Source organism: Delphinus delphis, chromosome 13 (assembly GCF_949987515.2).
Source record: "Delphinus delphis chromosome 13, mDelDel1.2, whole genome shotgun sequence".
Classification (NCBI taxonomy): Eukaryota; Metazoa; Chordata; class Mammalia; order Artiodactyla; family Delphinidae; genus Delphinus; species Delphinus delphis.
In genome coordinates this window covers 42,874,323-42,887,114 of record NC_082695.1, presented here as the reverse complement: position 1 = coordinate 42,887,114, position 12,792 = coordinate 42,874,323, and the positions used below count along the sequence as shown (strand labels likewise).

The following is a 12,792-nucleotide window of genomic DNA, read 5'->3' as shown; positions in this document are numbered from 1 at the left end:
GGGAATCTGAAAGGAACTGTTGCTTGTCACATTAATTATGTGCTTGTCAGGTGGATCTAAGTCGGAAGAAATTCTATACTTGAGAATTTCCAAGAGAACATAAAACTGTTGTTTCTCCTACTGATTTTCCTATTTCTCTGTAGAGGGGTCAGCCCAGGAAAAATCTTTGAGCATTCAGTTCTTCTCAGGCTTTTTACACACGATGACGGATGGCAGACCCCAGGGCTGGGGGGGCGCAGATGGAGTATCAGCTCTGCCAGGGCAGATGGCCAAGCTCAGAGGCCAGATCTATCGGTATCGATACGTTTCTGAAGGGCCGTTTTCTGTGGCTCAGTATACACTGTCTGGAGCTCACAGCATGCAGTGTGCTCATAATGGCTCTGACTGCCTAAGCATCCTAGTGACATATCAACTCAGCAAATAGAAACGGACAAAAGAGCAAGTGGAGTTTATCTAAACGTGCAGGAGGGTAGTGAGGGTCCACAGCCATAGAGGCTCATCACAGTGTCTGCTGAGGCCAGTGCTGTTTCAGCATCAGCATAAATCCAGGTATCAATAATAAAATAAACTCCTCTGCCTTTTTGTACAATTGACCAAAGAGAAACTATGCAGTTTCTACAGTCTATTTTGTTTAACTTTTTATTTTATATTGGAGTATAGTTGATTAACAATGTTGTGTTAGTTTCAGGTGTACAACAGAGTGATTCAGTTATACATATACGTGTATCTATTCTTTTTCAACTTCTTCTCCCATTTAGGTCATTATATAATATCGATCAGAGTTCCTTGTGCTATATAATAGGTCCTTTTTGGTTTTAGACTAGCTGGTCTTTACAGTGGCTTAGTTATGTGTCTCTGTTCCTGCCCTATAGTACGGTACTTAAAATCTTCTCAAATCCCTGTTTGTACAACTTCTTTTGGTATTATTGAAAGATAGTATTTACCTATCTAACTAAAGAGACCTGTGAATCTTGGAAATGTCAAGTTGTTCAAGGTCTTACCATTTGTTTCAAGGACTAAGTTCTGGTAATGAGGTCCTCTAGTTTCTAGAAAAGCTCTCCCTTTCTATTTAGACTGTATCAGACTGTTGACAGTTCCATAGCTGCTGGTCAGTACAAAATATGGGTAGGGATTTGGACCACACATGCTGGGTTCTAAAATCGTGTCATCTGAGCTCATAATTGGGGAGAGTTTTGCCATATCAATGTGTTTTATCAAACCAATTTGTATTTGGAAAGAGTTACGAGGAGAGGAAAGGAATTCACTAAAGTGAAAAGCTAGTTCTCAATTAGAAATTCTAAGGGAAAGCAAGAAAGAGATGTGATGGTAAAAATCCGAAGAAACTCTCAAAATAAACTTTATAATATTTGTGTAAACAAAGCCATTGACCTTGAGAATATGTAGAAGTATCATATGTTACCAGGGACCACCTGACATGGAACATTCATAAAGAGAAGCACCTGGCAATACGCTATGTTGCTATTTTCCAGGCACTGAAGTGAGAACGTTATAAACGTGATTGCATTATGCACTCAAAATATTTAGGATTATTATCAAACACATTATTTTGTTTAACCCTCACAATGACCCTGTGAAGTAGGAACTAGTATTATCCCTATTTCCAGATAAATACAATTTAGAGAGGTTAAATGATAGTGTCCCACATTGATTAAGTGGAAGAGCTCTTTACCACTCTACAGACCTGCCTGTAATCACCGCAGCCAGTAAGCTCAGAAAGGGTACAAATCTCAGCTTCAAAGTCTAATCCTGCTAATCACTAACTGGAACCTTGTGCCATTTCAGAGAATTTCCTGAGCCTCCTTTCTCCACTGGAAAATGCAAGTAATTTTCATCTACTCCATGAATTGGCGACTGAGAAATTGGTGTGCAGTGAGGAAAGCCTGATAAGATTCCATGACAGACTTTATTACACAATGATGGAAGCAGGTAGAAGAGCGTATATTTTGGAGATTAGACTATATCTGATTGTAAAATCACAGGACACACGCCACATGTACATACATGTAATGCATTATGTATATGTAGATATATGAATATATATACACATATATGTGTATACCCACTATTTGTATATGTGAATACACATAAATACGTATATATGTGTGCACAGAATTTTCTTTTCATTAGAAGTGGCATAAGATACTGACTTGTGATACAAGCACCCTGCTCATTATTGGTGAGACATCGTTGGGTTGCCATGTATGTGTCTGTGGTTTTCAAAGATCAGAAACAATCACTTCAATGAAGGGACTACTTCCGTACTGAAGTACTGAAATGTGCTTTAAGTGGATATATATTTAATGTTTCTCCATGAAACCATATCGACCCCAAGTCTAAAATAGCTTTGAAAAATATCGACTAAGTTAGTTGTGAAAATTAAAGTAAATAATTTTTAAGTGTTATTAGGGTGCCGACTCATAGTAGGTACTGAATAAATACCAAACTACTAAAAAAGTTCAAAATCTGAAGGTCTTTTTGGCATTCTACTCCTGAAACATTATTATTAGGTATTTAGCAGCTAAAATAAGCAGTTCATTTATTCAGACAGATAATTTGATAAATAATGAAGAGCTAGTTTTTAAAAAGTCTATGGAAATATTTTAACAAAATAATTTATTCAGGCAACCCTCCAAACCTAGGGACTGATTACATACGGCTTATGGATAGATATCCAAATGCTTACTCCTCCCTGCCTTTCACCCCAACTATTTTTTATCCTCTCGTTATTTATTTGCCACTAAGTAGTTCAGTGATTTGGCAAAGTTATTTACCAAATTTCTACCAAGTTTTCTTACCTGAAAATCGGTAGAATGTTTGTAAAGTCTCATAATACTGTGAAGATAAAATGAATGAACACATAATATGTTGATTACAGTGATGAGCGCATAGATATTGTTTAATAAACATTAGCTACTATTATTAGCATGATTATAAAAATAGCACTCTGCTAATACACTTGGAAACGATACTGGAAGTAAAACTCAAATTGTTTATGTTTTCAGTTGAAATACAAGACTTAGGTAGAGATAGATACAATAGATAAATATAGATAAACAGATACTATGTATATGTATGTCTTGTGTACACACACACACACACACACACACACACGCGCGCGCGCACAAGCACTAGAGAGAGAAGAGGAGACAACAGAAAGGAACATGTATTGAGGAGATACTCTATGCCTTGTTCCCAGGGTTACATAGCTCCTAAGAACCAGTGGTTAAGACAGGAAGTCACTCCATCTAACTCCAAAGCCCATGTTTATTTCACTATATCATGCTATTTCCTGTGGGAAGAGATTGGCTGAGAAAAACCTTGCATGTAGGTGAATTTTATTTGCATTTAGATGAATATATAAAATATATAAAATTCATATCCTCTCTGATTACAATCAATAAGCAGAAATCTTTGGTATACTAATACCCAAAACAACAGTAATTTTTTAAGCTATTGATAAAGGCATTTTTTCCCCCATTACTCAAATGCTCATTCTGAAGATTACTTTTCTCTTAGGTCTTGCATTAAAATAGCTAAACATGCAATAGTGGTGATCTGTGTATTAGGCTGGCTCTACAAATCAGCTAGCACTGTAACCTAGTAACCCCGTCTGTAACTGAGGCATTTGAAGTGAGTGAATCTTAAAGCCCCGCCCTCTCTAAGTCCCTATAAAGGAAACAGAATTAAAACCCTACCTCCTTCTATTTTTCCTAGTTAACTCAGAAGTAGAGAAGTACTACAGATTCTCATTATCCAGAAATATTGCCAGCACTTTTCCATTAAAGTCTAGGTGAAACAAACGGTATTAAAAAAAAATTCATGGGAGTTCACATTATATTATCTGGTAGTTACGATACTCTCCCCCGCTGCCTTTTTAAAAATAAGTAGCGTGTGCACAGTAATTTTCCTTGTCATGATTCTATGCCATCTTCATAGTGCATTTTGCCAAAGAAACATCGGACATAAATGAACATTCTCAGGTATCCTAGCAACAGGATGTGATTAATAATACCTCTCAGAGCAGGGCAGATAAAATGCCTGTGACTGAACGCACACTCAGAACCGGCACTGAGAAATTGGTAGCGCAGTGAGGGAAGCTTGATAAGATTCCATGACACACTTTATTACACATGATGGAAGCAGGTAGAAGAGAGAGTATATTTTGGAGATTAGACTATGTCAGATTGTAAAATTACAAGATATATATCACATGTACATATATGTAGTGCATTATATGTATGTATATATGCATATATGTACACGCATATGTGTATACCCACTATTTGTATATATGTATAGACATAAATATATATATATGTGTGCACAAAATTTTCCTTTCATTAGAAGTGACATAAGATACTGAGTTGTGGTACAAACACCCTGCTCATTATTGGTGAGACATCTTGGATTGCCGTTTAGGTGCCTGTGGTTTTAAAAGATCAGAAACAATCACTTCGATTAAGGAGCTATTTCCGTACTGAAGTACTGAAATGTGCTATAAGTGGATATATATTTAATGTTTCTCCATGAAACCCTATCAACCCCAACTCTAAAATAGCTTTTAAAAATATCAGAACTCAGTTTATATAAATAAATAGCCATGAGATGTGGAATTTTAATGTTCAACTAAATACATTTTCTCAGAAGAAAAGTTGGTAAAACTTCTATTAAGTGGTAAATGAACCCAAACTTTCATAATAAAATTATCCCATAAGTATTAGTTATGTAATACTGTATAACAGTTTACCCAAAACTTAGCAGCTGAAAACAACAGTAAACATTTATCATGTGACACGGTTTCTGTGGGGAACTCTGGAGTGGCTGGTTGGGTTGTTCTGGGTCAGGGTCTCGCAGGAAGTTGCAGTCAAGGAGACAGCCAGAGCTGCGGCCATGTGAAGGTTTGAGTGAGGCTAGAGAACGCGCTGTTCATGTGTGGGCAAGTTGATGCTGACTGCTGGCAGGAGGCCTCAGTTCCTCATTGGTTGTTGACTGGAGCCCTTGGTTCCTCACTGGCTATGGACAGGAGGTCTCAGTTCCTCTTTGGCTGTTGACGGTGGCCTCAATTCCCCATTGGCTCTTGACTAGAGGCCTCAGTTCCTCATTGGCTGTTGACAGGAGGCCTCAGTTCCTCATTGGCTGTTGACAGGAGACCTCAGTTCCTTGCCACATGGGTCTCTCCTTTGGGCTGCTTGGGTGTCCTTGTAACATATTATCTAGCTTTCCTCAGAGGAAGTACTCTGAGAGACTACAAAATGTAAGCCACAATGCTTTTCGAGGCCCAACCTTGGAAATCACACTTGATTATTTCTGCAAAACCCTACTGGTTACAAGTCAGTCTAATTCAGTGTGGGAGCAGACAACACAAGGATACAAATGCCAGGAGGTGGGAAGACGAGGATCATTGGGGTCACCTTGGAGGCTGGCTACCACACCCTGTTATTAATCTTCAATACATTCATTGTCAACTTTAAGGATTTATGATGCATTCTTAGACAAGTTAAATACTCTCCAAAAAGATAGGGTTTTTGAAACATCTTTTTTATAATTTTTTTTAATGATTCAGGACTTGAATAGCATTTTTGAAAATTCATGAAAGTGTTTGAGGCCCCTAGTATATAAAAATTTATAATCAAAGGTACATAGTGGCTTGCCCAATAAAAATCTTTAATGAGGAGGTACCCCATCATACTTGGTAATGAATGAAACCTTTAAATGGGCCATTCATGCCATTTATCTGTTTGTATCATTGAAATAAATTGCATCAAACAAGTCCTCTGGAAATCACCCAAATGAATAGAATGTGAGATTAATCAAGATGCCAGTTAAATGAATTCTACACTTCGGGCAGCTGCACAGGGGAAGGATTATACGTTTTCCACCTTACAGTCTAGGATTTTAAAAGACACGAAGGGCTGATAGAAAAACTTAAAGTTTACATGAGCTTCCATAAACTCTCAGTAACTAGCTCCAAGTTGATAAACGACAAGAAGGTGATGGCTGGAAGGGTGGCCCTCACTTACTCATCGCAAAACCAAGGCTCTCACCTCAACTGTGGTGTTTACACACACCACTGCCCTGGTGCAATGTTTCCTATCTAAGCCTGTAAACATGCTGAAGGGTCCCAGAAACCCTGGCTGAACTCCTGCCCAAACTGTTACCTCATCTCATTCATGTTTGTGCTGGCAAATGTCGTGAACAAGTCATTTCCTCCTCAGCCTCATCTTCCTCGTCGCCCACTGCTCTTCAGACCCTTACAGCCTCTTACTATCCCCTCTCTGCTAAAACTTCTCACTCATAGTCTAGCAACAACCACGTGAACTCAGCGGTATCGGACGCTGTTTGTACCCCTGATACTTCTTAAAACTTTATTTATGGTACATGACTTTGTGCTCTTTTGATCTCCATGGAGGTCTGCTTCTCCTTCTGTCTTCTCATCGTCCTTCATCACAATACAAGAGTAGAATTTTTGTTTTCTTGGTCACTGTCTTCAGCCCAGCCCTCTGTTCTGTCTGTCTTTATGTTTCCATTTCCCCCCCTCAGCTCCAGCCATCTTCTCAAGATGCGCATTTTCTGCATCTATAATTTCAGTTTTGATCTCTCTCCCAAACTCCATCTCCTGGTAGCACTTCAAACTCATGAAGTCCAAAACTGAACTCATCATTCCCATGCTCCCACCCTATTTTACCATTTCCCCAAATTGCATCACCACACCCAAAGTCAACTAGCAGCCATTCATCTTGAACTTTCCTTTTCCCTTGCACTTCATATTTTGTAAACTCCTGGACCCTATAGGTTCTGCCTTCCTACCGTCTCCTACACCCCTCACTTCCCTCCTCTCTGCTCCCACTGTCATACGCAACCAATTACCTCTTGCCCAACCTCTGGGACGGGGTCCCCCACTCCCCGGCTGCAGACCTTTGGAACCAGGCTGCAGGAGGTGAGCGGCGAGCGAGTGAGCAAGGCTTCATCTGCTGCTCTCCATCGCTCCCCATTGCTCCCCACCGCTCCCCACCACTCCCCACCACTCCCCATCGCTCCCCATTGCTCCCCACCACTCCCCACTGCTCCCTACTGCTCCCCACTGCTCCCCATAACTCCCCACCACTCCCCACCGCTCCCCATCGCTCCCCACCACTCCCCATCACTTGCATTACCACGTGAACCATCCCTCCCCTCCCTCGTCCATGGAAAAATTGTCTTCCACGAAACCGGTCCCTGGTGCCAAAAAGGTTGGGGACCGCTGCTCTAGGATACTTCCTCCTATGGAAAGCTACTCTCATTCAGGTTTTTAAAGCAAGCCCTAAACATGACCGTTCTTGCTCAAATAGCCTTGTCCTACATAGCCCATTACTGTTTCTTTTGCCAACAATCAATCCTTTCCCCTTTTCAAATTCCCCAAATCACATGTATCTCTTAAGGTCCAAATCTAATACTACTTTCTCCGTAACTTCATGGCACCCTTTTATTTCTTAAAATAATCATTTCATTCTCTCATGTCTTTAAACATTTATACCCTTTGGGGGCACATCTCATTTCATGTTATGTTGTCTGTCCTTTACCTTCCCAAGTAGGTTGTAAGAGGCCATGGTCTTATCTTAGTCAGGTGTCTACCCCCATGTAGAACAGTTTGTTCTATGGGGATTTGCACCTTGTAGGTTTATTGTTGAGTAAATGGCTCTTACTAACAAGATTTTTTAAACCCAGAAGCATGTTTAATGCATACTCATTAATTTTTGACTTTCGTAAATTGATTTGAGAATATTTTTCACCCCTTTCCTCTGTGCCCAGTCATCTCTAGAAGAATGTTGGACACGGCTGACCTAGTGACTGTGTCTGGAAATTACCATAAACTGGGCTTTCATCTTAGTTGCATCATATTCTCATGGCTGCACATTGTAACTGACCTGCCACTTCTTATTTCAGGGAGAGTGGAGCAGAAAAGAGAACAAAGAGCAGCTTCAGGTAAGATGTTGACTAATTGGCCTCAGCTTTATGTCGTGTTTTTACTTCCACCTTGGAAAAAAAGTCTATTTGCAATGTAGTATTCAAAAACCTACCTAAAACTGTAATAGTTTATAATCCTAGACTTGACTGATTTTAAATTAATTAATATAAATGAATGCATTTAGCTTTTTCATTTCCACATCAGTCATGTCCTTTTCATCCTATCTTTCTATTCAAACAAAAATGAGATGGCCTGTTATTTAATTTTTCCATGATTATCCATTTAAAAGGTAAGTGTTGCAAGCGCCGATTTCAAAATATGAAGGTTGTAATCGTTGACAACTATTTCATCTTCCCAAATACGTATGAATCTCGATTATTTTTCTTAAACCCATTTATGTAGCTAATGTTTTTCAGGACAGTGTCAACTACTTAACCAAGAAGAATCTTTACATTTTGGAGAAATTTTAAAAAACATTCCACTTCTAAATCCTAATATATATTCAGAAGTGAGTGACGCTTTGTCGCAATGCCATTGCACATAGTAGGGGGTCAATATTTGCTATCTAATACAAAAAAGTCTTTACATTTCCATATTTTATCACTTGGCTTTTGGCTTAAAGTCATAAGGTAAGATAAATTTACCAATTAGATCTTTGCATGAGGGCAATCTTCCAGCTCCCAATGCCCTAAACTTGTCAATATTTGTAGAGAATTCTAAGGGTGCCCACCACCCTTCCGAAGTCTTCACCAACCCACTATTTTATGATATGTGGGAGCGCCCAACATAAGGACACATTACTCCCAAACACCATCTTTTTTCATTTTTTTAGTCTGGTAACAATGCATTATGTGTGTTTCCAAACAGTGACGTCAACAGAAGACCAAAATCTGTGTTAATCAAAAAATGTGTAAACAGCCTAAACCCCTGTCTCTTTTCTGCTTCCCAACCTTAGCATTCATCTCAGACAACTGGGCAACTCACTACCTGCATGATTTCCCTCTTAGATGTTATTGTTTGCATTCTCCTTGTGGCTCTTTTAAAACCTGATCACGAATACCAGAAAAAATGTAAAGGCAAGCAAGTATCTGGTGTCCTCACAGATGTACTTTCCTCTATTATTGCTCCTTGGGGGAAAATTATTTATACTGTTTCTGAAATGCTATTGCTATGATCCTGTAGGTATGGGCTTAAATAAACTTTATAGTTGGGAAGAAAGCTAAATTGGCCAAAGTGTTAAACCAAATGCCTCTTTCAGTTCCCTCCATGCTCATAGATTCTGATATGCTGTGTGACCAAGGTGACACAAAGGACTAGAGAGAGAGGCAGGAAATGAACTCAGATTTCTTCATTCCTTATTCTTCCCAGTGTCCCCCATTCCTAAGCTTTCTTTTTAAATCAGATTGCTAGTCAGTTTGACACTGTATTAGGCTTCTTGCTTAATAAAATATTTTTCAACAGTTGGAAAATCTTTTTAAGGCAACAGGAGACACTAATCACCAGGGTTCTGAGGAAACTCCCTTTATTAACAGAGCTAATTTTCCCCAGCTGATTCACAGCTTGTCACTGTGTCCCATTTCTATGAGAAAGTGAAAGAAACTTTCTATGAGAAAGTGAAGTCAAGGAGAACTAATGGACAGAGCTCAAATTATTGGGGACATTTTTTTGACTCCTCATTTCAAAGAACACAAATCCTGCCTTGGGGAAATCGACATTTGTAAAGATAGTCTGAGTTTTCAAAATTGAGACATAACCTTTGCCAGTGTGGTCCTAAGTATCACCATGTTCAATTTGTGGTGCTAGAATGAATGTCTGCCTCTTTATAAAGCATTGCCTGAGATACCAAGAACACCATGGGCATCCCTGCTTCTCACTTCCTGCCTGGACTTCTTTATATCATTCGTTGTTCATTCTGCTCAGATTCTATGTCCTGCTTGCTGTATTAGACAATACACCCCACACCCTTTTGCTTATATTGGGTCTATCTCCCAGTATGGGAGAAAGAATTTAGAAGAAAAATATTGTAGACAAAAAAAAAAATTCCCCATTAAAATAGGGACTTCCAGGACCCTCACTTTTTGGGTAGGTAAAGTTGCACTAAGAATCTTGCACTAAGATGAAAGTTACAGAGGTAAGTTTTTACTCAGAAAAATAAATAACTTTCTAACAAGGAAACCTCTCCAGGACTGGAAAGAATGAGATTGTGTGAGTAAAACTGTACAAAGGTTGGGCCATCACCTGCAAGGGATGTTGATAAGAGATTCATGAAGAGTTTGGTTGGATCATTCCTAAAGTTCTTTCCAATTTTATGTCTATGATTCTACTTACCATTATTACTTTATTGAAATGGTTCTACTGTGTGTGTACGGATCAACACAAAATAAAGCCTTCTAGGGCTTCCCTGGTGGCGCTGTGGTTGAGAGTCCACCTGCCGATGCAGGGGACACGGGTTCGTGCCCCGGTCCGGGAAGATCCCACATGCCGCGGAGGGGCTGGGCCCGTGAGCCATGGCCGCTGGGCCTGCGCGTCCGGAGCCTGTGCTTCGCAATGGGAGAGGCCACAGCAGTGAGAGGCCCGCGTACCACAAAAAAATTAAAAAATAAAGCTTTCTAAATGGCTCACATTATATAACTGGATGAATCATGTTCCAAAACTTAGCTAAATCAGTTTAGACTGAGTTGCTTAGTGGAGCATATAACTAATAGGACTAAGACTATGAAATAAAATTCTTCTATAGGATATTTAGCTTCTTTGGGGGAAAAGTTGTTGTTTGCAACCCCAGCTGTCATTTCAAGTATGATGCTGTTTTCGATAATCCAGGAATGAGTCACAAGAGAATATGTATAACCTGGTATCATTTTTGAAAAGCTATGGTAAGCTTAGTCACTTTTGAAAAATAATTCAAAACATATGCCTCCTGACATTGGATTTGGAAACCCGTGTCAAATTCATAAAACATGGCCAGCAACATCAAAGCTAAATTTGGCTATTTGGGTTGGTAAAGAATATTTAAAATATGTGGTGGTGTAATGGTAAACAGACAAATATTAGGAGTCGTGTTACTAATATCGTCAATTACCTATTCGCCCTTGATTATTTTAAGGACCCAATGTCCTCACCAGAAAAATAGAAAAAAAAAAGAAAAAAAAACAGCTATATTCCATAGATATCTGCCTAAAACCTTTATTGAGTTTGAAGTGTTTTTATCTTATTAGAAAAATCCCTTTTGAGGTCAAGGAATTCTTGCTCTTTAAAAAGCAACACAGGGCTTCCCTGGTGGTGCGGTGGTTGAGAGTCCGCCTGCCGATGCAGGGGACGCGGGTTCGTGCCCCGGTCCGGGAAGATCCCACATGCCGCGGAGCGGCTGGGGCCGTGAGCCATGGCCGCTTGGCCTGCGCGTCTGGAGCCTGTGCTCCGCAAAGGGAGAGGCCACAACAGTGAGAGGCCCGCGTACCACACACACACAAAAAAAGCAACACAGCAAAAAATACAAAAAATTCTCGCAGAGAAAGGTGCTCCATAAATTATTATTTAGAAAAAGATAAATTAGAAGGCTTACTAGGGTAGGCTATACAGACGCCATCTGTTAAATATATATTGTTCCAATTTTTCCAAAAAGGAGAACACTTTCAAGTCCAGTTAAGTATTAAGTAAAGAATAGCCCTAGTGGACCAGAGAATGGAGTCATCAGTATAGATGATAGTGAGGGTTTCAAAATGAATTTGCCTTCTTTTCATTTATGACATTAGAACATCCCTAAAGTTTAAGTTGTTTTTTTCACTTGCATAATTTGCAAAAACTAACCGGTAAAGAACAATGCTATTTTTTTCTCAACTGAAAAGGTGGAATTTATTATTGGAAATTCAGCAAATGGTAGAACATCTGCTTTGCAAGTTTAGATCTTGCTACTTACTCTTTGACTGGGCTTTTCGCTTCTGTGAAATGTTCTAAAACAGAAATAGTACCTCCATTTTAAAACTTTTAAACACACATTGAACATGCAGTCATTCAGGTTTTTAAAAAGTTAGATGCTGAATAAATCCTTCCATCTGTGCGGGAATAGCATGTTCATTTTCTTACACGTTACTCATTTATTGAACGCAAATTTTCACGTGGATGCATATCTAGCGTGATTTTCATCTGTGCTATTACTATTTTGTAATGCTTTTTGCCACAGTTCTGATACCTCAGAAAACCCTCAAAAATAAACATGAGAAGACCTAATTTGTCATTGTCTTCATTACTGGTGACCAACAGGAAACATGAAGTTAGCAGGCCGGTTGTGTTGCAACAAGTACGCTTAAGTAAACTATCATTCTTGAAAAGTCTATCATTTCTTGGATTTTTTAACATTCTACATGTTTTATTCTCACTTTGAAAATCATTATTCCAGTTAGAATCAAGGTTGAAAATGCATACCATCCTAACTTGTTCATAGCTTACAAATCGCTTGTCACTTACTAATACTATATAACGTATTTGAAGGTTGCTAAGAAAGTAGATCTTAAAAGTTCTCATCACAAGAAAAAAAGAAAGCTTGTAACCATGTGCAGTGACAAATGTTAACTAGACTTACTGTGATGATCATTTTGTGATATATACAAATATTGAATCATGTTGTACACTTAAAATTAATATAATGTTACATGTCAATTATATCTCAATTAAAAAAAAAAAAACTCTTGTCTTGATTCCATCTCATTTAGCACCACCAAGAGGACAGAGAAGGAATCTGAGGAGGCGTTTAGAAGTTGATGCATTCAATTTGCTAAACACTTTTGCAGTCCAGGCTTTGTGCTTGATACCGGAGATGCAGTGGTGAATAA

At 39.0% G+C, this 12,792-nt stretch overlaps 1 protein-coding gene across 1 annotated transcript in view; it reads left to right on the top strand.

Annotated features, from left to right (window-relative positions):
* Positions 1-12,792, top strand: part of CHST9 (carbohydrate sulfotransferase 9) — a 235,284-nt gene that overhangs the window by 100,508 nt on the left and 121,984 nt on the right. The window contains exon 3 of the mRNA XM_060028831.1: positions 7,945-7,983. Within this exon, the coding sequence (XP_059884814.1) occupies positions 7,945-7,983 (39 nt within the window). The remainder of the gene's footprint in view (positions 1-7,944; positions 7,984-12,792) is intronic.